The 27,558-nt window shown below is 43.7% G+C and overlaps 1 protein-coding gene across 2 annotated transcripts; it reads right to left on the reverse strand.

The window, feature by feature from the left end:
• Positions 1-261: 261 nt before the first annotated feature.
• On the reverse strand, positions 262-27,558 carry LOC139061203 (ankyrin repeat domain-containing protein 29). 2 transcript variants are annotated; one of them, XM_070540856.1, is made up of 10 exons: positions 27,379-27,558; positions 25,390-25,500; positions 24,672-24,770; positions 23,497-23,595; positions 20,472-20,570; positions 17,954-18,052; positions 16,993-17,091; positions 12,646-12,741; positions 10,205-10,303; positions 262-6,063 (listed from the first exon to the last, which is right to left on the reverse strand). In XM_070540856.1, exons 1-10 carry the CDS (start codon positions 27,388-27,390, stop codon positions 5,950-5,952), a joined length of 927 nt encoding a protein of 308 aa, XP_070396957.1. In that variant the 5' UTR covers positions 27,391-27,558; the 3' UTR covers positions 262-5,949. The 2 variants fall into 2 exon arrangements, with proteins under 2 accessions (XP_070396957.1, XP_070396956.1); XM_070540855.1 differs by lacking the exon at positions 27,379-27,558 and having other exon boundaries at positions 25,390-25,924.

Below are 27,558 nucleotides of genomic sequence, written 5' to 3' on the forward strand. Positions count from 1 at the left end.
TTCCCATTTCTTTCATGGCTTGTGTGCTCTGAATACTTGTGCCACTGCCTTGGCTATGTGCAGGTAATCAAAAGACAGTTATGCCTCTCTGAGGTGCAATGGTATTACTGCATGGATGAATTGACCAGGAATCCCAGTTTAGGTGGGACGATTAGAAGGCTTTCAGCAATATCAATATCGGGTTTTGCAGCCACATTCTGTTTGCTCCCAGCACTCCATAGTGTGTCTCAGTGCCTTTGAGAAAAAAGATTAACACCAGCGTAAGCATAACAGAAGGATAGGCAGCTTTTAAATTAACACAACACGCGACGTACAACAAAGCTCGACAACACATTTAACAGGGCAATTGGGAATATTGTAAACAATACTTTTCCACGGCTGGCACTCTGGAAATAATGTACACTGCCTTCTGTACAATGCGCAGGGGTTATGGCACTGAAATTTGCCTTCCGAGTGGGCAGGCTCCTCCTCACGCGCAGAAACAGCATGCACACACGTTTACACTCGCACACTGTAAGAGAATTTGTTTTTTGCAGACGTAAAAAACTAGAATAGGGGAGTTTCTGTTTCATCTGATGTGCCTGAATAAGGACTGTAGTCTTCGACACATAGGTGGGGCTCTTTCTTTTTTTTTTTTTGCCACATTCGCTAAAATAAGCATGAAATCACTCAAGACGTCAAGAGTGAGGCACGAAAGAATTGTGCAAATCTATGCGAGAGTTTATCTCTGTTGAAGAAAAATAATTCGCACGTGAAAGTCACCTGCAAAGGTCTCTCGGAGAGCAGTGCGCGACAAGGCAAGTTTTTCATAGGCGTGCATGAAATATGTACAGTTCATTACATGCTGCTGTGGTGCTCCATATTGCACGGGAAAGCGTCGCACAGCATCACATAGCACAAAACATACCCAGGGCATTACACATTATGCAAGCAACTAGCACTGCATTATGCAATGCCGGTACACTTCGCAGTGGCATACCACACAATGCCGCTTATGCAAAACTACGTGAACATTTATATTGTTTCAAGAAAATAAGAGTGTGAAGGCCACCTCCAAAACAATGCCAGTGGCATTTGTAGCACGTCACTGGCATTGGCACTCTGTTTATAGAGATTCATGTGACCATTTGGTGTTTGTAGGCAAGCATTACCACTGGTTAAATCTCGCTTACACAATGATCCGTTGTGAATTTGACACAAGGACATTTCGCAACAACTTCGGCTCGTGTGGAAGATCATTATTAGGTGGTTGTAAGTGCTTTGGTGCGAAAATATATGCACGAAGAAAATAGCAGTTCTCCAGAGCTTTCAAAGCTCAACTTTCATGACGTAAAGCAGGCTGAAACATGCACTGCTATTCATGTACAGTCAACTTGCATTACGTCAACCCTTTTCTGGACATGAAGAACCAGTCAGAATTGTGCAATGTTCAATCTAAGCAGTTTCTGTGAATTTAACATGGACATATTGCACAGATCGCGCTTGTGTAAAAGTGAAAACTGAATCGGCCTTCTTCAATACTTGCTCGAAATACCATATCATTTTATGTATAGTACGACGCGGCCTCTGTAAATAGATTTTGGCACATCAAATCTAATTCTCGAATTATATTTGGGTTCCAAAGTTTCATTAGCTTAAAGGCAAACTGCAATGAGAATTCACTTTGGTTGAAGTGGTTACAAACGAGTGGCATATGCTATCAAAACAGTCTTGGCAAAGCTGCACAGCTGCTAATTGTCAAACATCTTTAATTAACGGCCTTGACAGATTAAATGAATACCTGGTGATTAGCGGCCACAATGTATAACCCACGAGATATCCTCCGAGATTTTCAGCATGTCAAAGTCTTGTTGAGGCACCACACCAGTTTTGTATGCTCCAGGTTCTGCATCATGTTTAGCAAGCAATAATGGCAGTTTTTCTTCTTTCCATCCAGCTGAGGTATAAAAAACTTGTCTTTTCACAAACTTTTTGTAATGCACCTACTCGTATTTCAAACGTAACATTTTGCATAGAGACTGCTATATGTCTACACTATCTGAAACTAGACCTTCTACACGGTACAAAATCATGTTGCGGTTGGCCTTCGAGATTTTGTTGACAGCCTTCCCCACAGTTTAGCTGATCTTGGAGTAAAGCTCTGATCATCAGCTTTTCAGCTGCTCGTCAGTGGTAATCGAAGTAGTAGACCTCTTCGGCCTGTGAGAGACCTCTGTGTTTCGTGCATACTTGAATAGGGAAGGCACGAGATAAAACTTTCATTGGTTGATGCCACTTTTGTCAAAATAGTTCTCAGCTTTCGCATTCGTTGTGACAGCGCAGTCCCAATCGGTGACCAATATCAGTTGAGACATTATTGGCGACTCAAAAAGCCTATCTCCTGACTGAAGCATGGTGCGCGTGATCGTAATCTGTGACGACACGTCATTATTTAAGTGCATGTTAGCAAATATCGCGAGGATATAGCACACGGGCATTTGGCAAGTGACGCAATGTTCGTACCAGGCATACTCCACATGTTTGTAGGGACACCTAATGCACATTCAGGATTTAGTAATGTGTAAACAACTACTACATTTTTGTTCACTGTTTGTGCCTGCTTCCAAGTTTTTTTTTTTTCAGAGTGTTTTACCATTGTAATTACTCACATTTGGCATGTTAAAGACCTGGTACCTACAATTTGTGCTATTTTATGAATAATGGATCATTTTCACAAACCGCACTTCTGTTGTGGTGATGTATGGCTCTTCTGGCTTCCAAGTAAACTGCTGGTTCTATTGTATCTGAATTTCATGTAGAGATGGCATCTTGCAGTGCATTTTGCTTGCTACCACAATTGGGTGCAGTACCTGCTTGCCTCATCCATGATTTAAGAAAAACTAAATTATGGGGTTTTACGTGCCAAAACCAATATCTGATTACGAGGCACGCCGTAGTTGGAGACTCCGGAAATTTGGACCACCTTGGGTTCTTTCATGTGCACCCAAATATAAGTACACAGGTGTTTTTGCTTCCATCGAAATGCGGCCGCCATGGCCGGGATTCGGTCCCATAACCTCGTGCTTAGCAGACCAACACCATAACCACTAAGCAACCACGGCTGGTTGCTTCATTTATGATGAGAATGAATGAGAAGTACAAGTAATTGAAGTATGCATGGTATTATCCAAGATGAGCCGACACTCTACCTTCAAATTAATTTTTTAGTGTGTATGAGCCAACGATTTACGAACTAATTGAGCCATTTATGCCTGGCTCCCTTCATTCACACAACATACGGTATGCCAAGAAAACCTGAATAACATATGCGGAGAAATTCAGGTTCCATAACATATGCGGAGAAATTCAGGTTCCGAATTTGCCGAATGACCACCGGAAATGCAAAACAAACATCCCCAATGCCCATGGAGTTTTCGTACTACTCGTACGGTGTTTTCGTACTACTTTGAGTGACGATTTTGTAGTGCACAATGCATAGCTTGAAACAATAGCCGCAAAAGCATAGATTTCACAGTGAAGATGCCATAACTCTATTGAGCAGACTCTTCTTCTCTTTTTTTTTTTTGATGTGCAGTTGGCTACAAAAGTATACGGGACAGAAGAATTCTGAAAGAAAGACTAAATCCTCACAGAGCTGGAGTATACAGCCTTGAACTCAAAGTTTTAGCTTCTAGTAGCTTTTTTTTTTTCTACCTGCGAGGTGGTCCATCAAATTAAAGGTGCCATGTGCCTCCACTGAGCAAAGTCACGATTGTCATCAAAGCCATGACCTGTAAACATTTGCCAGTGACTGTACGATGGTCGTTCATGACTGACTGAGGGAACGCAAGTGTACACCTCAATAGAACTAAGGCCTGAAGGTAGTTGGTAAGGCAACATCTTTGAAGGGAATAGTACTTAGCACGAAACATGGGACAAGCAACAGTCACTTGTAGCATCTTTTGCGCTGTTCACTTCAGAGATGTCATTAACAGAAGCAGTGCTCACAAAAATCCTTGATAACTGGGACAAGACATGATGGGAAAGCAACATGACATGTTCGAGTACCAAGTTTTCCAGCAAGCGCCGTGCACCGAACAGCAGATCAGCAATGCATAGTATGAATAGCAGTTTAGTTTGCCCGTTGATCGTTCCTTCACTTCAACCTTTTCGATTGCTTTGCTTTGGTGTGCTGTTTAACCTACGTGTGTCTTTCCGATGCCAGCTCCAGTGAGTTCCGAGAAAAAGAGTCGCGTGTTTGCCGTAAAGTAACTGTTAAGAAATCGAAAGTGCATGACATACAGCACTGTTCAATAAAGTAAGGGGAGTGCGGGCGTTCACCCATAAACTGTGAGCAACTTAATATCACTCCAGTTTTCAAGTGCAAGTTACAAGATGAGCCCTGTGTCCTGCGGTGAGCAGCTCGTTGATAAAAACAGTCTTTTCACACTATAAGCTTGTTTTTGGAACAGAGCTTCACTTCCATTTGACTGTTTGAACAGACATGTGCACAATTGTAGTTAAACTCTTACATGAAGTTTATAGACTGCACTCAGTTTCTAGCTGCAAGGCACTGTTTCATGTGCTGAGCAAAACACTGAATCATGCGCACATCGGCAAAAAAATTGTATAGCTGATATCACGTAGGCGCCAGTGTTAGTAACGTTTTTTTGGGAGGAGGGGGCGGGGGAACAAAGTCACCGAGTGGTGGTGACGGTGATGACTTCCTCCGAATATTGTCCTTTTTTATGTTTTGAACGTCCCTAGACGTATTCCTAATTACTTTTTAAATTGTAGCCTTAAATCATCTCCGGTGGCGACAACTTAATGGTCAGAAACTGAGAAATGCAAACAACCACGATTTTCTAAAACGGCATCAAATCTGAAGACTGTGCTAGAAGTAGGGACAAATGGAAGTGCATAGGGAAAAGACAAATGGAAGCGCCTTGCTCCTAGGGATAAAATAAGGGCAAGGTGGCAACATCGGCCACAGTCTCACAGAAATTTAGCAGGGCAATTTACTGGTTATTGGCATCACTAAAAATCTTGCTGAAACTCCATAAAGGCAATTATTAGGATGACTAAAAGCTCGCTAAATTTAGCAGCCTTCTTGCCAAGTTACCAACACCGTTGTACATGCGAGCTTGAATTTCATACCAGGCAATAGGCCAACATGCTTGCCTCAGTTGGCCTAGCGAAACAGTTTAAAACTCCCTACAACCATCTGTGCTGAAGTGTTTTGAATACACAGCTGATCTTTCTATAACCATCCTGTACTATCCTACATTGTTTCCCACAACAGAAGCAGTAGCTGTATGGTTGTTTTTGTTGTGACATTATGAATTGCATGCAACATCAGTTAACAAATAAACAGCTATGTACGATGCTGAACTTATACAATATACAACCACCAAGCTTGGAGTACGGTGTTCTTGGAGCAACCTTGGAGCAACTGCAATATACTGTTTGCTCAGTATTGTCCGAGCTCAAACGAATGTCTGTTTATCATGTACAACACGAGAACGTCTTTGTGGATACGCTCTGCCGTCTGCTATTTTTGGTCAGCCGAATGGATGCTGCGTGTGACAATTACATCACGTGACCAATTGGCCCGCAGTCCGGTCTGCCGTGTAGGTCCAACTTTACAGTTTCGGCTTGCTAGAGAGAACAACCTTAAACATCGCCAAAAGCAAACCACGCTTCAAAACTCCTTCTTCGCTCTACTACATGACCACCATACCAACTTCTCAAGTCTTCAATGACAGCTTTGATTTCAAAGTGCATTGATGCTTTCGCAAGGGAAGGTTTACAAGTGCGACCCTGATACAAGCATCACAACATGACTGTATTGAGGCAGCCCGCTGCCCCCGAGCTGCAAAGGTCTTTGCAAGACGAGCAAGATGGCAAAATAGATGGGCCTGTGGCACAGTTCTTTAGGGTTTTTCATTCCAGCCTGGGCACGAGACCTCGTCAGGAGGCACGCGTCGAGTCCGGAAGGCGACGCGCTGCGATGTGCTGCCTCAGATAGTCGACGATCTGGCTGTTGGAAGCCTCGTGAGCGAGGTCGAGTGGGGTCATTCCGTCCTGCAAGTAAACAACAGTAAAACATAAGCTATGCAAAGGGAATTCCGCTGATGTGCCCGGGAGCACGCTTTTGTTGCTTTGCAAGGGTGAATTTATTTCCCACTGCTCGATTCAGAGTGTGGACACGTTTTCCAGTGCATCTTTTGGAAAAGGTTGCATCACACATATTTCTCCTTTTTTGTTGCTTTGCTGCTGAGGTATGAATTCGACCTACAAGAGTGCATTGCATCATGTGAACTAAGAGTAATGACTTCCACTGTGATCCAGTGCGAAGCATTGCCTCATACTCTGCCAGACTAACAATTAAAAAAATTCCGGTGTGAGAAACAGAGTGCACTGTTGATAATTAGGATAGCTCGTCTGGTAAAATGAGTGGAACTGACCATAAATGAATGGCAAAATATTGCCATCGTTGCCCTGGTGAAGGGAGGTAGGGGTGTGACAAGATTAGGCTAAAGACGTTGAAGTTGAGGCTTGCACTTAAGGCAATGGCTCAAAGTGCAAGAGAGCAAGAATTCAAACTACGAAGAAAATACTGTGCTAAGTGATAACAGGCTGAATGTCAACTACTTTCTGTTGTCACTCAAGTACAAGCTTATTACCAGTAACATTTGGTTAAAAGGATACAGGCCGCCATTGGAATCTGAACCTGGCAACGTTTAACGTTAGAACGTTATCTAGTGAGGCGAGTCCAGCAGTGTTATTGGAGGAATTAGAGGGTAGTAAATGGGATATAATAGGGCTCAGTGAGGTTAGGAGGACAAAACAAGCATATACAGTGCTAAAAAGCGGGCACGTACTGTGCTACTGGGGCTTAGCGGAGAGACGAGAACTAGGAGTCGGATTCCTGATTAATAAGGAAATAGCTGGTAACATACAGGAATTCTATAGCATTAACGAGAGGGTGGCAGGTCTTGTTGTGAAACTTAATAAGAGGTACAAATTGAAGGTGCAACAAGTCTATGCCCCTACATGCAGTCATGATGACCAGGAAGTCGAAAGCTTTTATGAAGATGTGGAATCGGCGATGGGTAAAGTCAAAACAAAATACACTATACTGATGGGCGATTTCAATGCCAGGGTAGACAAGAAGCAGGCTGGAGACAATTCAGTGGGGGAATATGGCATAGGCTCTAGGAATAGCAGAGGAGAGTTATTAGTAGAGTTTGCAGAACAGAATAATATGCGGATAATGAAAACCTTTTTCCGCAAGCGGGTCAGTCGAAAGTGGACGTGGAGGAGCCCGAATGGTGAGACTAGAAATGAAATCGACTTCATACTCTGCGCGAACCCTGGCATCATACAAGATGTAGACGTGCTCGGCAAGGTACGCTGCAGTGGCCATAGGATGGTAAGAACTCGAATTAGCCTAGACTTGAGGAGGGAACGGAAGAAACTGGTACACAAGAAGCCAATCAATGAGTTAGCAGTAAGAGGGAAACTAGAGGAATTCCGGATCAAGCTACAGAACAGGTATTCGGCTTTAACTCAGGAAGAGGACCTTAGTGTTGAAGCAATGACCGACAATCTCATGGGCATCATTAAGGAGTGCGCAATAGAAGTCGGTGGTAACGCCGTTAGACAGGAAACCAGTAAGCTATCGCAGGAGACAAAAAATCTGATCAAGAAACGCCAATGTATGAAAGCCTCTAACCCTACAGCTAGAATAGAACTGGCAGAACTTTCTAAGTTAATCAACAAGCGTAAGACAGCGGACATCAGGAACTATAATATGGATAGAATTGAACAGGCTCTCAGGAACGGAGGAAGCCTAAAAACAGAGAAGAAGAAACTAGGAATAGGCAAGAATCAGATGTGTGCGTTGAGAGACAAAGCCGGCAATATCGTTACTAATATGGATGAGATAGTTCAAGTGGCTGAGGAGTTCTACAGAGATTTATATAGTACCAGTGGCACCCACGACGATCGTGGAAGAGAGAATAGCCTAGAGGAATTCGAAATCCCGCAGGTTACGCCAGAAGAAGTAAAGAAAGCTTTAGGAGCTATGCAAAGGGGGAAGGCAGCTGGGGAAGATCAGGTAACAGCAGATTTGTTGAAGGATGGTGGTCAGATTGTTCTAGAGAAACTGGCCACCCTGTATACGCAATGCCTCATAACCTCGAGCATACCGGAATCTTGGAAGAACGCTAACATAATCCTAATCCATAAGAAAGGGGACGCCAAAGACTTGAAAAATTATAGACCGATCAGCTTACTGTCCGTTGCCTACAAAGTATTTACTAAGGTAATCGCAAATAGAATCAGGAACACCTTAGACTTCTGTCAACCAAAGGACCAGGCAGGATTCCGAAAAGGCTACTCAACAATAGACCATATTCACACTATCAATCAGGTGATAGAGAAATGTGCGGAATATAAACAACCCTTATATATATAGCTTTCATTGATTACAAGAAAGCGTTTGATTCAGTCGAAACCTCAGCAGTCACTGAGGCATTACGCAATCAGGAGGTAGACGAGCCGTATGTAAAAATGCTGAAAGATATCTATAGCGGCTCGACAGCCACCGTAGTCCTCCACAAAGAAAGCAACAAAATCCCAATAAAGAAAGGCGTCAGACAGGGAGATACGATCTCTCCAATGCTATTCACCGCTTGTTTACAGGAGGTATTCAGAGATCTGGAGTGGGAAGAATGGGGGATAAAAGTTGATGGAGAATACCTTAGCAACTTGCGATTCGCTGATGATATTGCCTTGCTTAGTAACTCAGGAGACCAATTGCAATGCATGCTTACTGACCTGGAGAGGCAAAGCAGAAGGGTGGGTCTGAAAATTAATCTGCAGAAAACTAAAGTAATGTTTAACAGTCTCGGAAGAGAACAGCAGTTTACGATAGGTAGCGAGGCACTGGAAGTGGTAAGGGAATACATCTACTTAGGGCAGGTAGTGACCACGGATCCGGATCATGAGACTGAAATAACCAGAAGAATAAGAATGGGCTGGGGTGCGTTTGGCAGGCATTCTCAAATCATGAACAGCAGGTTGCCACTATCCCTCAAAAGGAAAGTGCATAACAGCTGTGCATTATCAGTACTCACATATGGGGCAGAAACCTGGAGGCTTACGAAAAGGGTTCTGCTGAAATTGAGGACGACGCAACGAGCTATGGAAAGAAGAATGATCGGTGTAACGTTAAGGGATAAGAAAAGAGCAGATTGGGTGAGGCAACAAACGCGGGTAAATGACATCTTAGTTGAAATCAAGAAAAACAAATGGGCATGGGCCGGACATGTAATGAGGAGGGAAGATAACCGATGGTCATTAAGGGTTACGGACTGGATTCCAAGGGAAGGGAAGCGTAGCAGGGGGCGGCAGAAAGTTAGGTGGGCGGATGACATTAAGACGTTTGCAGGGACAACATGGCCACAATTAGTACATGACCGGGGTAGTTGGAGAAGTATGGGAGAGGCCTTTGCCCTGCAGTGGGCGTAACTAGGCTGATGATGATGAAGAAAAATAATAGCTCAGCATAGACTGATAAATGATTCTTTCAAAACTCAATTTTAATCAACCTTGCGATAATAGATTGATTACTAGAAGATAAAGGTCAAAGCACCATCTTCGAATCTTGCACCAAAATTCTGGCACTGGTACATCAGTGATGTCACAAATTTCAAAATGAGTTTTTGCATTTGGGACACTGTGCCTCATTAAATAATCCTAAAACTTGTCAAGTTCAATCTTTGGCTCATTTAGCATACAATGCAGACCTTTCTTACAAGAAATTAACTATTTCTTGAGCAGATGTCATCAAAATTCGTAACATCACTGTGGGCTGGTGCAGAAATTTTAAGGAAGCGTTGCCACTAATCTTCCCTTGCGATTTTCTTGCTTACTAAGCTGCTTCTCAAGGCAAGAGTGGATTTTTTTTGTTGCTGTAAAAGCGTAATTTACTAATACAGGTGAAATCGTTTTTCTCTTCAGTGGTTGTCGTGCCATACCACCTTTTCAATACAAATCCAGTTTATGACGTGCTCTGTATTGACATATTAAAGGTCATGTGGGTGCTCTTTGACGACTGTAGCAATTTCAACCAGTTGCACTGTGTGACCACTTCACATGTACATAAATGTACTGGCTCATCGCCAGGCATTCAAGGAAAAGGTTTAATTGAACTTGCCTGGTTCCTCAACTGCGGGTCTGCTCCTGCAGCTAAAAGCAGTTTGATCACACACAGGTGGTCAAAAAGTGCTGCAGCGTGAAGGGCACTTTCACCATTCTAGGAAAAAAGAAACGAAAGAAATTTTACCAGAATGCTACCGCTTAAACACAGTACAACTGGGCACATCAGAGATGTGGTGTACCCCATGTTTAGAGCACAAACAAGACGTTGCGCAGAAATACGAAACGGCACAAACAGGCGCTGACAGTGACGTGAAAGCTTTAATCATCACTTTAAACAGGTACAGGAGGCATGCGTAGAGCAAGAAGAATGCAACAAGAAAGGTCAACGCACATTTCGTGAGGCAAATGGTTAAGCAAACTCTTCACTTGTCACTGAAATTAGTGGGTCGCAAATGCACCCACGTGGGAACTATTTCATAAAGCAGGGGTTCCCAAAGTGAGTTCTGCGGAACCGAGGTATTGTGCTAACAGTATTTCAGGGTGCCCTAGAATACCATTCACAGAACTCCTAGGCTACATGAGCAGCCAAAATGAATCTGACTTTATCACCCCTTGGTTGCAATTTTACATCAGAATTTGAATCTAACAATTAAAACCACTAGTTCTGCACTTCGGTAGTCTTGGCGAGAAAAATTCATTCCTTGCAACAATCGTAGAGAAGTCATGAACAAGCATATCAGTGAAAAAAAGAAATAGGGGTGGGGGTTTGCAGCACTCCGGAAAGGCAGGCAAGGCTGCCGAAGACCAGAAGGTCTGCAAATTCCATCTTAATGTGTGTGCTGTTTACGATGCTTCAGCAGAATCTCAGCACTACTCGTAAGCACTGCTAAGCATCCACTCGTAAGCACTGCTAAGCATCCACTGGGACAACAATGTCTTGACACAGGTTGACATGGTGTGCCTTTCAGTGACCCATCCTTCCCGTGGCCTAATGCTTGTGCTGTGTCCAGGAGTCGAGAATGTCTGAACTACATTTTGCTGCACATTGCTGGAACTTTGCAAACCGCACAGACTTCATGGCATATGAGACACTTGGTGACATTTACGGCATGTCCTTTATTATTCCAAACATCGCTGCATTTTTCAATTGTTGCACACATTTTACTTAACATATTGTCAACAGAAACATGCACACGTATGCACGCACACATGCAAGCACACGCACACACTTGATGCTATACATAACGGACACTTTCCAGAGTCTGTGAAATGTACAGTGCAAGTACATATCTGCAGAACCAGATTAGTGATCTACAGGTGGATCGCCATTCATCAACCAGAGCAGGGACAGCCCATCAAAAGTGAAAGACAGTGCAGAGAATGTCAAATCATTGTGCTTAAATGTCTCAAAGCAACAGTGTGGCTATGAGAGACATCATAGCAAGGGCTCCGGTTTAATTTTGGTGCCCCTAAACCCAACTACGCAAGTGTTTTTTTCACCATTCACCCCCATCAGAATGCATCAGTGGCAGCCAGGAATTTGACATGTGACTTAGTGCTCTGCAGCAGAACACCACAGCAGACCTGCCAACTTAACAGTTGACAAATACTAGAGTCAAAGCCAAAAGAACATTGAAATTTGGGGAAAAATACCAAAAACTGTTTTATTAGTCAAAGCGCTGACTGCTTATCACGAGATAGTGAAGAATTGGTTCTGAATTGACGTTGTAAACAGGCAGTCTACTGTTTAGTCGCAGCAAAAAAAGTTCTGCACCGTAGACAAACAGAAATGTTCATGAAGTTTTGCTCATGAAATATTGATGTAATTGCAACCGAAAACGCAGTTGCCCTTGTAAGTTGGTTCATTGAGCGGGTGGCACTTCTGTCGGCGGGCCTGAATAAACCAACGGGTCCGAAAAATTAGGCCGAGAAATCGGTCGGGAAAATTGGTCAGGGGCTGTGTTAGTGAAAGACAGGCATGCAAGCATGGAGACAAAAAGGAACGAGACGGACAACAGAAACGCTGACCATTCTTTATCTTTCATTCTTTTTTGTTTGTACTTGTATCCGTGCTTGTGCGTTTGCCTTTCAGTAACATGGATCCCTACCAACTTACTAAAGGTTTAGTCATTCTAAGCTTCAGCAACTATGCTTTGTATTCTTTTAAATTCAAATTCGCCCTAAACTGGATGCGACTAAAAAATACTAAAATTATTGGTGTCAATACTGCAAATGTACAGGAGCTCCCAAAATCAGACGCTTTAGGATAAAATCGTAAATGTTGGCAGGTATGCCGACACCGCTGAGCCACTGTGAAACGGTGAAAGTAAAGGTACGGTACTACTCAAATAAACATGTGCTACAGAGCTACATTCCCCGATGGTACCTTTTATAATGTATAATGACAATTCCAGGGCAACAAAATAAGAAAGAAAGAAAAGTGAGAGAAGATGCAAACTGCTGGCCCAGAAGTTGGAGGTTTTGTGTGTGACATACCTTCAGAAGGCCTAGCGAAGCACCACGCTTGACAAGAAGCTCGACAAGGCCAGCGTAACCTTTGTGCGCCGCCTTGAAAAGTGGTGTCGCACCATCCTGCGAGAAAGAGGCTACGGCTCGAAACACTGCTGTGTGAAGTAAAAAAAAGAGAAGGAAATAAAGAAAGAAAGAGAAAAAAAAACGATTATCCAGGTCCACTGCATCTGTTCGAACTTATGTGAAGCAAACCTTTTTTGAAATGGTTCATTAAATGCTATAAAACTAAATGTGATGCATGCAAATGTACTCACTTTCATCTCAAACAATGTGTAGGCTCATGCAATGCTTATGTTTAAGCACCCCACAGGTCATAACTTTAATGTAATGCAACGTTTATGGAAGTACACTGTTTACAAGCCATATCAAAATGCATGCAGCAGTTCATGGGGATGCACACTTTGAGACGTTGACGTGGTGATGTCGCAAGGATGATGGAGATTACTGTCGAGAGAAGAATGAAGAGAAGCGTATGCTGTGGTATGGTCAACTACCATTTGCCTATTTCATTTCTGTGTGTGTGACCAAATAAAAACTTGTGTGCATGTACTGTTGTGGGCCCATGCCACATGATGTGACACAGGCCCTGAGAGCCTCGAAAGGCTACTTGGCATGGGCGTGAGAGAACTATGAAGGGTCTAATGATTACAGGATCAGGCTGTTGTGCTGGGAGATCTAAGGTTCGATCCCACTATTGTACACGTAATAATTTTATTTTCTGCTTGCGAGCTATTCTGTAAGACAGCAGCAGTAGCCACGGTCAGCTTATTTCGAGAGGGTTTGCTAAGAAAGCCTTGCTCCAGTATGAACCTGTTAAAACTCACTCTTAGAAGGTCACTCGCAGAGCTTGTGTGCATCACAGGTAACTTGCAGAAAACATTTAACTCAGGCTGAGTTGCAAATTCTGCTGCGTGTGCCCTTGACATCTCTACGCTTAAAGTAACACTATAGAGTAATGCTAATTTACAGTAGTGAACAAAAAGATACGATACTTTGCATTTTGGTCCTGTGTGCTAAACTGTTCAGAATGCTGGAGCAGCATTATGCCAAACTGCTAGCCAAAGGCGATAGCGTTTTTAACATAGCAGGGTTTCGAGTGCTCGCAATAGCTGTGCGACGCCGTTGTGTCTCCGAGAGCTCTGTCTCTCTAGCTTCCCTGTCTGGATGGGATGGCAGCAAGTCATAAAACACGATCACTTGGCTGTCATACCGCCCATGGGGGGTCAGTGGGCTGCTCGTTGGCCCAGATTTCTGGTGGGATTCGAGCCCCTCGTGGCGCTCATGCATAAGGCGGGGCCTGGGGAGACCACATCTATGTGTCGGAAGGTGTATACGTGTTCCTCTCGGCCGACTGCTACTTCGGCTCGTCGGGGTCCCAGCCTCGGCCGGCGTGCACACTCTTACATCATTTCTATGTCCTGAGACAGTGCCGTCCGATCGTGCCCTCATCTGTTTCTTTGATTTTTCTCTTTCCATTTTCTCTGCTGCCGCGTGTGCTATGGCAGGCACTGGCCGAAGGATAGGCGGCCTCTCTAGACTGGGTTCTTTGTTTTTCTATGTCGTGGTGTGCCATGAGTGGTCACCAGCGACCATTTGGCCATGCTTTCGTATAGCAATTAGACTCCGATCTGGTTGTACTGTTAAGCTTGTGTAGTATCAAACCCAGCTCAACAAATGTCATGTCCCTTCCGGAGAGCTTTGGCTAGGGTCTCCCTTGCTGTGTGCACAAGCTCGCCTCCCTCTCACTAGGACCGACTGGTCTCGCCCGCGTAGCGGCAATTCAGCATGCAGATTAGGCCGGAGCAAGCATGGACGCAGTACCCTGTAAGCATGGAGGCTCGTGGTGCTTGAACGCATATTAGTCATTCGGCGGCGCGTGATCATGCAGTGTGCGCGCCGACAGCGGTGGGCGAGTGACCACAACATTAAGGTTTGTGCCTTACCAGTAGAAAATATTTCATGGATTCCTAGAAGAGTCCCATCGGATAGCACTTTGTGACTAAGCATTTATCAACAGAATCCTACATGAAATTCTACAAGAATTATGGAATAAATAGTTATGGAACCGAGAAGAACTCTGTTCATTCCTGTCCAAGAGGGGTTTCTTGTAGGCGTGTGGAAATATTAAAAATTGTTGAATACGAATCGAATAGTCCTCGCGATTCTACTGACAGTTTCAATTCGAGAATTTACTATTTAAGATTGTTGAATAGTAGTCGTTTCTGTTTGAATATAAAGGATAACAACACCTACAGGGCTTTACAGGGAGAAAAGCAGATGAAAGTGGTGACTGTTATGGGTTAATCTCCAGCAGGAGAGCCGCAGCTGCTGCAGACAGACGGCAGCTGCTGAGCCAAATGTACGATGCAGACGAATTCTGCTCGGCTATCGCCAGTCATTAATGAAGGATGACTTGCCTTTAGGCAGCTTATTTTAATTGGTTTCTTCAATTTAGGCAAAGCAATTTATTAGTATTTCGACAATCTCACTATGTGTGGAGAGTGTGTGTTGCATCAATGAACAACAGCATTCTATAACTGCATATGCGTCTGGAGACACACTGATCCTCGTTGCGGCATGTATGGTCCTGCTCTAGTTCCTCATTTAACATCTTTTCAGTTGGCTGGACTTTTCAATTCTGAATAGCATTACATGTACTAAATGGTGCAAACTTGCCATCTTTCATTTTTTTTTACCAGATTCCGGACAACCTTTATCCTTTTTTATCATTTCACTTTGCTTAGGAATCAAAAAATATTTGGTACTCAATTAAATATTTAGCTTTTTGAATACCCCTACATTACTGGATTATGATAAACTAGCCTCACTGGTATATGAAGAACTGAACATGTATAGAACAGTTTCATAGACGTCACAGAATGCAGCAGACGGCACTGACTTACATATACATATTGGGACAGTTCAAAGTGGAAGCAGTGTCATATGAGACACCAAACAGCTAAAAAGAAGAGATGTTTTGGCACTGTTTCTTTGTCAGAACTCAGTGAAAAAAAAACGTCATCTGTGGATCATCCAAATCATATTTCAATAGGGTTGCAATGTGGGCTTGTTGGTAATGCATCTTCAAGGGGAGTATGGTAGCACGATTCAAAGACGGGACAAGAGAAGACACAAAGGGACACACACACCACTCACAGCACACACACAGCACACACACACAGCACACACACACAAAGTGTCTTCTCTTGTCCCGTCTTTGAATCGCGCTACCATACTCCCCTTGAAGATGCATATTTCAATGTCTGCGCACCGTTTCAGAGAGAAATAGGACATCCTTCGAATGTCCATCTTTGGATATCCAACCACGACCATCCCAAGGATATTGCACATGGACTTATTGCAGCTAATACATGAATAGATTGCCCTCCAAAAAGCTTTGTCTGAGTTCATTCCAAGAGAATTATGATTTCTCGTCGACTCGAATCACTGTCTGAAGCTATCATGTATGTGGCCCGTGTGTACGTTTGTAAAATGTACGCAGCATAACACAGAAAGTGCGGCCAAACGATCGTGTGAGGGAGGTCCACAGGATGTATTAGACACAACCCTAGGATATCGATATCCTGGCAGCAGATGTCCATATGATGTACATCATTGCAGTCACTGGGAAGTGCTGGCCATTAGGAGGTTAAAGGGTCAATAAAGAGGAACACTAAATCAGTTTATACTGATAAAGTGTTGTGTTTAAATTCTACTTTTGCAAATTAAACAGTAATAGGCTGATTACTAGAAGTTAGGTTCAAAACTCAATTTGTAAAATTTAACATGAACCCCAGCATTAATTGGCGCTTCAATATGCAGACCCTAATTTACTATTATAAAAAAAAAGTGTACTATTCCTTCGCGTTTGGGCCATTGGGGCCTAATGTAGTCCATCTTAGCCAAAAAAAATTTAACTAGGGCTAAGCAGACACTGTCAAAGTGTGTTACGTCACATCGAGCTGGTGCAAAGAAATCAAGATGGCCCTGCCACCCACCTTTCGTTTCTGCATCTTTTCTATAAGAGTGGCATTATTTGGTATTGTACAAAGGTTACACACTAATATAGCTCAACTTATTTTCCTCTTCAGTGTCCCTTTAAGTGGGGCTGGCTGCCATGTGCTGCCTGTGATGTGCAGACGCTGAAGGTTATGCCCATTACCAACCAATTCTTTTTTTATTTTTTACCACGAGAATACCAAGAAATTAAACGAGCTGGTGAGTGCCAGAAAAAACTGATGCAACCGTCACGTCTAACACTACTATTCGATCTGTGCCCCAGTGCAGGATCATAACGACGGCGTGACTCACATGGCGCGTGGAGTCGACTTCGGCACCGTGTGCAAGCAGTTCGGCAACCACTGCAGTGTGACCCATCTGGGATGCAATCCACAATGCGGTGGCACCATCCTGTAGAAAAGAAAGCGCCAATGTTAATGAAAATCCTTTTCACTGTGTATCAGTCATCAAGCCCATGGGTAAACTGACTGCTCAATTCATAAAAGTTACACTGTTGTCACGACCAGACATTCGATAGGTACTGTACGCTTTTGTAGGTAGGGGCGGGTCATGCAGTTTTCATGCTTACTCTGGCGGCGTGAATCGCCGGACACCTTGAACCTTGAGGGTAACCATGCCTTGGGGGTAACCTTGAGGATAATGCCTTGAGGGTAACCATGCCTTGAAAGCATGGTTACCCTAGCACAATTGAAAGCAAGTGATCCTCCTCGTCACTCACACATCTTGGCGGTCATCTCTTCATCACGACTGCACCGGAGCAGAGTGCACGCTGCTGTGCTTTTAAACTTCATGTGCAGCCTCCTTTTCGTGCGACTGGGCTTGATGTGTTCATTGTGATAGTACGGCGCTTTTGAATATGTTTCGTTATATCAGGATTTAGTTTAAATAGGCAGGGCTGGAAAATCATAAATGCTGTGAAGTGTGGTTGTTATAACTGATAAATCGTTATACTTGGAATCGTTATAAGCAGGCTCGACTGCAATGACATTCTTAGTAGATGATTACTGCATTATGCTATCTAGTTCCTGGCAACATCAATCATGTGTTGCAAAGAGCTGTCTCTCTTCTGTGCTGTTTCTAGGAATATGATTAAATTTTGCTGATCCCCCCGCTGTACTACTAGTGACATACTTCCTCCTTTCATCACTATTGCATAAGTACCTGTTAGTGGTGACACACAAATTGAATTACGTCCAGTTTTGCATCATTCACATGGTAGTCGTCCCATCAGACAAAAGAAGGTTGGACATACCGTCCGTTTCACGTTGATATCTGCACCAAGGGAGATGAGATGGGAAACAAGCTTCAAATGTCCATTCTGAGCAGCGACAAATAGTGGTGTGGCACGATCCTGCGAAGAAAGTCACCACAGTAACGTTTGTCACTTCAGGCAACGTAGGAAACGGTGGATAATGAATGGGGGTGCGTGAATGCGTAAAACTTTCCAATAACGAATAGAATATCGCCCCATCCGGTTTGGCCCTCGAAACCAATATAGCCAATTATGCACGAAATGAGAATTTTTTTTCGAATACTTCTTCATTGTTCCACGTTGCTGGCTGTAAACGACCAAACATGGAATGAGCAAAAACAAAGGAAATTTCACCCTGGCACAAAGAGGACCTAAAGAACAGAAGGTTATGTAGTGCGTGTTGCATCGCTCAGGAAGCCAGAGTTTTTCAGCTAAATCGCAATAATTCACGCCTAAACTTCATCTAGGCATGACATTTGGCAATGGGTATTGTTTGGTACTATGTATATATCATTGCTGCAGCTGTGTTTTCTTGAAGTTAAATTTGAATGAGCGTAATTGTAACATTATTCGATGTAACGATGGCACCATTTACAGTGACCACTCCAGCTAGAGAAAACAAAAATGCCTTTCTTGCTTCGCCATTGCTGTAGTCAACAAGCATTTCCGTTTTAGTCTCAAAATTATGCACAGGAGCTAATGGGCTCACAAGACTGCCTTTCGAACTTCCTTCTGATAATACACAGCCACACATTCCCTGAAGAATCCTGCTTATTTGTTCATAATGCTCTATTGGAAGTTTTGATAAGGCATACTAGACGATATGTAATAACAGAAACTTGCTAACATAGAAGATGCTGGGATGTCAACTTTGTTTTATATGAATAGTGAAAGAAACTGTTCATTATTAAAAAAATATTGAGAGAGTATAATCCACTCAGGCGCTATTCAATTCATATTGGATTCAGTCTCAAACATTACTATTTGCACACCCCTAACAATAAGCATCATCAATGACAAATCAAAGCTTGCATCAGCATATAAAAACACATAAAAAACAGGGGAAAAAAGGAAAAAAAAAATTTAATAGCAAAAGGTGTAATCTGGTTGGCCCGCCAATCTCAAACCATATGCCCACGCAATCACTTTCGGGGATGCTCTCACTTCTGTGTGACATTGTCTTGCACAACATTTCACTAGAGTGATAGGCATTCTGCTATATCAGTCAATACAATTTTGCAGAAAGTGGCATTCCCTTACTGATCTGCCTAGAATGCGGCTCCTGCTCCAATAAAAAAGAGCTGATTTTTTAAAGAAGATGCAGTAGAGATGATGATGCAAGTTTTTTATAAAATGTATTGTTAAGAGGCAGACATCACTGAATCATGTGATGAGCACTAATTATCTAGGATTTGATAATAACCAGTTGATTAGTTAAGGCAATTACAACTGCAATGCTGAAATCACATAATCGAAGCCGGTCTGTGTCCAACACAACATAGCAAGAATCCTGTGATTAGCACCAGTTCTGTGATCACAGCCTCCAAAATCCATCATGTACACTGGTATTTGAGACAGCTTCGTCCCTCAGAGCACAAGGAAAGCTTAGTTTGGAAATAACAATTGTGACACCAATGCGTTCCTCTGCAAATTTTGGTACAGCGCATTGTCACAACATGGAGAGACACCAAAACAAGTTACACCGAGGCAGAATTAGAGCGATGAGCACAGGCATTGATCGTTGAAATCTGATCTACAGGTCAGACAGGTTGGCTATTTATACATGGCTCGCCGAAAGCTCTAGCATAATTGCCGGTGCTTGCGTGCCAGCCGAAAATTACTACACTATTCGTGTCGCACATACAATCTGATTACACAATGTTTGGCGACAACATAGAAAACATACAGAGCCAGCAATAACATTAAAAAACACTTTCGATACAGAAAGGCACGTCTTGTGCTGGGTGATAACTTTGAACATCTGCTCGTAAGTGAAAGATGGTCACCAGGAAAGATAAATAAGTACACTTGGCAATATCTCAAAACTGGTCTAGGTACTTCCAGGATTTCTACCAAAGGCATGCCTTGAGCACTGGCTTCAATTCTGCAACTAAAGTATATGCTATACTGTAGTCATAATTATTAAGTTCAGTTTCAAGTGTTACATAATTATTTACTGAATCAGTGATTAGAGTCAAACCTGGAAAGTGCCATACAAGACAAAAAACTTTCACTGCATCCAATATTTGTTATAAGCAAGTATTTGTTACATGCTGATATTAATATGAAAATATTTTAAATTTGTTTCTTAGTAGTTGACAATTAATTATCTCAAGGTTGGACTTGCAACACATTAGCCCATGTCTGCCACTGTTGGTATTGCATTGGTGAAAATAAAATAAAATTAAAAAAAATCCTCCGCAGAACTGTTTCATTTAAGCAAACTGGCTTGTCTTATATAAAGCAGGTGGCATAATTGTTAACAAACTAGCAGACGGAGCGAAAGTAAGAAACTTACCGACATTTGTGTGTGAATACTTGCTCCAGCTTTGACTAGCTCTTCAACGACGTCGAGGTGATTGCATTGACAGGCAACAAGGAGTGGTGTGCCTCCATCCTAAAATGAAAAAAAAAACCCAATGAACGGCCAGTTAAATTTTGGTTCGGCTGTCCACAAACACCACAAGAGTATCGTGTCAGTAGAGAATGTGACTAATGTTAGTGGGTTACGTCTAGCATCTGGTAATATTGGTAAGGCAGCTAGAGCCTTCTACTAGTTATTTAGCACCTAAACACTAGCCTACTCCATAATGATTCCAATGTGCAAGGTAATAATGCCACTGAGTTCCTGTCACTAAAACTCTCTAATCAGTCTCCCGCCTACTAAAATTGTCTGTCATAAGAGTTGCACCAAAGATTATAACGAATAATGGATTTCCACATCTCTCCAATATTTTCATTCTTGACAGCTGTGAGAAAGCTGTGAAAGAGTTTACTCCGAGGCATGAGATAGTTTAACTGACGAAGAGGAGTCTTCTCCCGGATTTAATTTAGGAGACTACGAAAAGAATCAAAGAACCAAAACTAAAAGAACCAAATTCTAATATGGTGCATATCAAAGAACTCCGGGTGGTCAAAATTAATCGAGAGTTCTTCACTACACACTCTCTCAAAACCTGTGTGCTGTGTTGGAACATTAAACCACACAATTCGACTAAAACTGAAATTGGGCAGCGTTTTTATGCATGGAGTTGAATATATCTAGTTGACATGTAATGTGCCATACTTGCTGACCTCTAGGACATCTGCACTCACAGACTTCATATACTTTTCCTTTTGTCAAATACATATGTTTAGGAGTGTGCGAATATTCGAAACTTCTGAATATTGAATCAAATAGTGACTATTCATAAATGCAAGTATTTTTCTAATACTTTTTTAACATTTCAAAGCGTCAACTTCACCCAAATAAACATAAAGTTGGAGCAGAAGTACAGCAAACTTTCACCCCCGTGGGTATAGTATACAGTCAAACCCACTTATAACAATATTCAAGTGCCATGAAAATTCTATTGTTATAACCGATGATTGCTATAACTGGGTTGCATGAAAAAATCAAAATAGACAGATGGCTGAACTGATGTGAGAAAACTATAATAGCAGGGAGGCCAGTGCCCCTCCCCAGCACCTTCCTCCATCCGGCATGTGTATTCTACTTTGCTGCTAGTGTAAATTTTCGGCAGGATCGTAGTTGTGAACACGTCTTTTTAAATGCTTAAGATGTTTTACACCTGGTTACAGCAATAGTAGCTCTGTGTTGGGCTGGATAAGATCCGCGCCACCAGGTGGCTGCACCATTTGGGCTGCTCAGGTTTACACTAAAGCCCCTTCATCACAGCAGTAGTTGTATGGAGGGGCTTTAGTTTATGTCTCCGCGCATCTGTCAAAACGCCTAGCTCACTTGCCGTTATCGAAATACCGGACATGCTTGGCAATGCGACAGAACGCTTGCAATGCACACTCCTTGAATGGGGATCACTGGGGATCGACGGCAAGGTGGCTATCGGAGAGGTTGGAGAGGCTCTGTGCGCTGACTCCAAGACAAATGGAAGTAGATGACAGAACGTCACATCATGATGCAAAGCCAGGGAAACCGGAGGTTAGCCCCACATCACAAGGCAAACGAGTTGAGAAGAAAAAGCATGGCTAGGGAGGAGGGTAACTTGTAATCGTTCATAGCTCTATTAAAGAAAAGCTAGTTCCATGCAGTGAAAGCTGTCAAAACAGCAAAGATGGTGGTTGTTTTTTCAAGTTTAAACTGGTATTTAGTGCGATTTTCATAAAAGTCTTTTGTGTTGTTGTTGTTTTGCTAGATTCGAGCTTCGCTTCTGGATTGCGTACACTCTTCAGTTGTGCGAGGTTGTGATCAAACCACAGTTTATCACACACCTTGCAGCTGTGGGCACACTCATGGTCGAGGAATTCTCTCTTGAACCGTCTATCGGCACCCTCAGCAAATCGGCACCCTCGGCGGCGACGTCTGTGCTCGGCCTCCTACTCTTGAAGTTGGGGGTTAGCTTGCCTCTGATGGCGCTTGGCTTGGGTTGCCTTCTGTTGAAAGTGGGGTTGGCTTGCCTCCACCGGCGCTTGGCTTGTGCTTCCCGTTCTCGATCTTCGGCAGTAGCAGCTTCCCTCCACTGGCGCTGTGCTTGCGCTTCACGCTCTCGAAGCTCGGGATTTGCATGTCAGCACTGCCGCTCTTGTGCGAGCTCCCACTGCCGCCCATGTTGAGCAGAATCTATGGCGTGAAAGCGTGGGCGCCGGCGAAACACCTGCTCCTGTACCCCTCTCCTACCCCATGCATGCGCTCTGATTGGCCTGATCCCCCCCCCCCCCCCAAGTGCCCTCTGACTGGCCCGCTCTTATACCGGCAGGGCCCCACTCTTACCCTTGGCGCGCCCTCTGGCAGTGAGCTCCGGAACTTGCACTCCTGTGAGACATCGGATGCCAGACAGCAAAGGCATGACTCAGAACAGCTCCGCTGTTAATATGGCACACTTCAATTAAATTGTGGCATAAATTTTTTACTGTAGCTGCACTCTACGGGTATACAAAATTTGTTCTAACTGTTTCAGGGACCCTTTAAGTTAGACAGCTTTCATTTGCCTGTGTCTATTTATCTAGTTCATTTTGCATTCCCTTCAGGACAATAAGAATTGATTGTGGCACAATGCTTGATGGCCAAGATAATGTCTCTGGACCCTTTTAGACTACATCGACCAAGACTACTTTCATTGTCTAGGGGAGGTATTCTGTAAGAGTCCACCTAGTGGACATGTCCATTTTGTCTGCTGCTCAAGTGCTAATTGGCTGAGGCACCTCACTGCTGCAGGTGCGCAAGCCAATCAAAACTTCAACAGCAGACCAAATGGACATGTCCACTAGGTGGACTCTTACAAAATACCCCCTTGCACAAACAGTTGCTGAGATGAATGACACAAACAGAGTGAAATGGGGTTAGCTGCTTTCTGCGAGCAACTCACCACGCTAGCAGCGTCTACCGGGGCGTTGTGTTCAAGGAGCAACTTGACAATGTCCAAGTAGCCCCCTTGTGCAGCGAAGAACAGAGCAGTGGTTCCAGTCTGCAAGAACATTAGTGCACTGCTCAGTAGGGTGACTAGATGATTTTAGGGAAACCAGTGGATAGATACTTCAAAAGAAGCCAAAATACTCAGCAAGGCTTGCAGAAGAACAGCTCAAAACAAGCGAATGACTTCATTTTGAAGAATACATTTGGGATGCTTCCTGACTTTTTGCTTATCTTTTATAAAACAACACTGGCTGCCCTTTGGCAGCCAATGATTCATAAGTGCACAATTTGAATTGCTGCAGAGCAAAAAAATGTTTATCAGCAGATTCAACAGGTGCATACAAGGAATCATACGAAAACATGCAAGAAGTTATCTGTGCCAAGTGGCTTACAAAAAAAAAATGCAACGACATTAGCAACAGTAAAGAGACACTCCTCAGCTTATCTAGACAATGCTAATGAATTCGGTGCGATGGCATATGATGCTAAGTCGCATTCACAGATAAAAGCAATGTGATTAGGCGGATGCCATTTCCTGCCACACATTATCTATCATAGCGGATAAAAATAATGATGGCTCGGTGATATCATATTGGAGTGTGTCCCATGTCACCATTGTTTGTGGAGAGAAAGAAAAGCAGTGTGCGTTCATTGTTGACTGCGTCAGTGCAATTGTCTCGTCGTGCACCTTTAGAGAGCTTTACTCCGTTTGAATGTAAGCAGCAAATTTCTTGGACACTAACTGCAAACAGATTCCACACCTACAATACCCAGCTTATGTACCCAAATGTTAAATTTGTTTGTAACATGGGCAAGATAGCCAGGAAGTTGGTTTGAAAGGCACCTTACACTAAACAGTGACGTTTAAGAGTAATGGTCATAGAAAGGCAGACAGCACACCGTTAAATGGATTGATATCAGGAAACTTGCAGGCACTGGGAGGGTTCAGTTAGTGCGAGAAAGAGGTACTTGGAGACCCCTGGGAGGGACCGTTGTCAGTGGATTTGAAGGGCAAGTGATGACAACAGAGGTGTCATGACAGTGCTACTCTTCCGACTGTCAGAGTCAGAAATATGCACGCTTCCTTCATTTTGGTTGAGAGATTGTCATAGCGTCAAGAGTACTTACAACTCGCTTGGCAGCTGGGTTGGCTCCCTGCTCGAGCAGCTCTTTGGCACAGTCATAGTTGTTGTTTGCGCACGCCAGAATCAAGGCAGTAGTTCCTTCCTGTCATGAACAAAGAAGGGAGGGGGGGGGGGCGGTTACCAAATAAGAAGCAATAAATGGCGGCGGTGTGCCGCTAGGCGACAGAACGTCGCTTCCGCGTAGCAACTGCAATTAAGATTGCAAGTAACGAAAGTGGCTCTGTCGACCATCGCAGGACCCTCCTCTCGTGAGCTCCGCTCGGTGTCAACTATCCGGACATGGCCTGACGACGTGACAAGCACCATTCTCAAAGTAAGATTGCAACTTATATGCACGCTGCGACGAGGTAAAACATGGTATCGATTTGCAAACATCTTGCTTAACGGAACACACCAAAGGAGCGGTTCAGCGCTTTCAGTAACAGAAAGTATAATGCAACAGGGTCATCTAACTTTCAATGGTTTTCAACAACGTAGTTCAAAAGCTTAGAGTATACTCAGTAACTAAACGTTGGGCTTAACTGGAACCGTCAACACTTACTTCAAGAAAACGGCAGCCGATTCATTGGAGACCCAAACAACGATCTCGGAATCACCCTGAGAGCGTCGCGTTCGACCAGCTAACGACGAACGCCAGCTAGCTTCAACTCAGTAGCAGTTTTAGCAGCGAAATTTACAGCGCCGAGCTCTCGACTTCTCACCTGATCCTTGCAGTCGACGTACACTTTGCCGCTGTCAAGCACGCTAACCAGGAGCGGCAAGTTGCCTTGGAGCGCTGCCAAATGCAGCAGTTGCGCCGATGGCGTTTCCTTCTGCAAAGAGAAGTACGTGAAGTTCGTGCCCGCGAAACCCTGGAAAGGCATCTTCATTGGAAATGCCGTTTGTGAGAGTCCCCTTCGCAGCGTTCACACGATTCACGAATAGAGTGATCTAGCGGTGGCAGCTCGAGGACGCGATGACGGATGCGGAGTAGTAAGCGAGCCCGTCACGCACACACGACGGGTCGACCTGGCAAGCCGGGTGGCTCATGGCGACGGCGGCCTCACGTATTTTTGATACGGCTCGGGTTTGCCGCCGCAATCACCGCTGATGGCGGCTCGGACGAGCGACGGTTCACGTCTTTTCTTCTGTCTCCTTTCGCGACGACACATACACGGCTGGAGGGAACGTCAGCGTAGACGACACAAGGCGCTAAAAATCCAGCAAGCAGACATCGGAAGTAGCGCCGCTTCGCGTGACGCACGGGAAGGGACGTCACGGCAAGGGCGAAACCATTTTAGGAGAGGAGGGAAAGGGTGGAGGAAGCAAGAGGGCAGCGAAATTACGGAGACAAAATGATTGACATGTTTTTAAACTGAAGTTAGCAAAAAGGAATTTGTGGCGAAAGAAAGAAGACGGCTGCTTTTCTGGCAAAGGACCCTAACAGTACACCGTGAATTGCTGCGTAAGAAACGACCTTCAGGTGTCAAAAGGAGCTTCTGCGAAAAACAGCGCATGGAAAAACAGCATTTTGGCAACACAACAGGCTTGCGAAGCATTTAACGCATGAATTAACCTGCTGTTAGGGACACAGTGGAAGAAACAATACTGGGCGTGAAACTAACGTGCCAACAAGAAAACGTAAAGGTACTGACGGTTGCGCTTCGCTGCATTACAAAGTTACTTAAGGCGAAGTATCCTTGTAAGGAGAATCACAAGAAAGCAAGGGCAGACAAAATAGTCGTATGGTGTTTTCAGTGACACGAATGACACAGAATAAGGTAATTAAGAAAAAAATGTATTGACCGAAGCAGCGCTTCACATTATATGCGGCAATGTACGCTGTAAGTGTGAATTTATTCAAATGACGCAAGCTAAAACGCACGAAATGCTTCACGACTTTGCTGTGACATATATCGTGCTCTTGGACATCAGCGCGAAAAAGTGAACTTAACAGACGTCAGGATTTGTCACAAGCATTCATATTCCCCGGCCGTGTCATGCCTCCAAAATAATGTGATATAGCTTTAAAAATTATTAAATTTTCTGTACTTCGTTATATTCACAATTTATTTGTGATTACTCTGCCAGGCCTCAGTGAGCACCGGCGTCGGACAGGGCAGTTTCTGTGCACTACAGGTGGCCGGTGAAGCTAGATAGCTGTTGATTCCTGCGAACGCACAAGCATGTGTTTTAACATACACTAAGAGCATGCATATGCAAATGTAATCGTCGACATAGAACTGTGCTCTCAAGCACGGACATACGTAGTGGTGTAAAGGCCAAATGTCAGAACGAAATGCTCTTTAGAAGTGTACAGTTCGACTATAGTTCTGATACCACCAATACAGCAAGTACGTCCGAATGCCTCATCGTTCTGTGACAGGTTTGGGGCTTATTTAAAAATTTGTGTTTCATGACCATCTCATATCTTGAACGAGCTTCGCAGATAACAATTGTAGAACGGAAGAGCGTCAAAAATGAAATACACATTGGGTCTTAATATTAACAACTTTTACGTTTCTACGCGTAGCCTCTTGTTACCTGGTGCATTGCAAAAGCTGTGTCACATAGTCGTTGAAGCATCACTGTACCATAGCATCACAACTAAATGATAGTAGAAGGCTCATTTAGCGTTATCTTGCTACGCGATTCATATCATGAGTTTGAGCAGAAACCCGCGGAGTCGCCTTTGGCGATCGCGTACGTACCTTTAGCGACATGTTCGGCTCTACCTTCTCCACTGGCAGCCGCTCTGAAACGCGCTCGGAATTCGAGGTCGGCACGCGCTGTCAGGAACTCTGCAAAAGCAACATTTCTTCCCAATGAGCGTGCAGAGACGTCGCGCTGTTGTTATGTCAGGGCAGAGCCATTTGGAAAACAGCAGACGA

The sequence above is a fragment of the Dermacentor albipictus genome, chromosome 6 (assembly GCF_038994185.2).
Source record: "Dermacentor albipictus isolate Rhodes 1998 colony chromosome 6, USDA_Dalb.pri_finalv2, whole genome shotgun sequence".
NCBI classification, from domain to species: Eukaryota; Metazoa; Arthropoda; class Arachnida; order Ixodida; family Ixodidae; genus Dermacentor; species Dermacentor albipictus.

Excerpts from the sequence above, each read along its gene's own strand:
- LOC139061203 (XM_070540855.1), bottom strand. The coding sequence starts at position 25,557 with ATGAAGATGCCTTTCCAGGGTTTCGCGGGCACGAACTTCACGTACTTC. Across the intron at positions 24,771-25,389 it reads ACGTCGACTGCAAGGATCAG|GAAGGAACTACTGCCTTGAT; the intron begins GTGAGAAGTCGA and ends TGTTCATGACAG. Across the intron at positions 6,064-10,204 it reads ACCCGCAGTTGAGGAACCAG|GACGGAATGACCCCACTCGA; the intron begins GCAAGTTCAATT and ends GTTTACTTGCAG.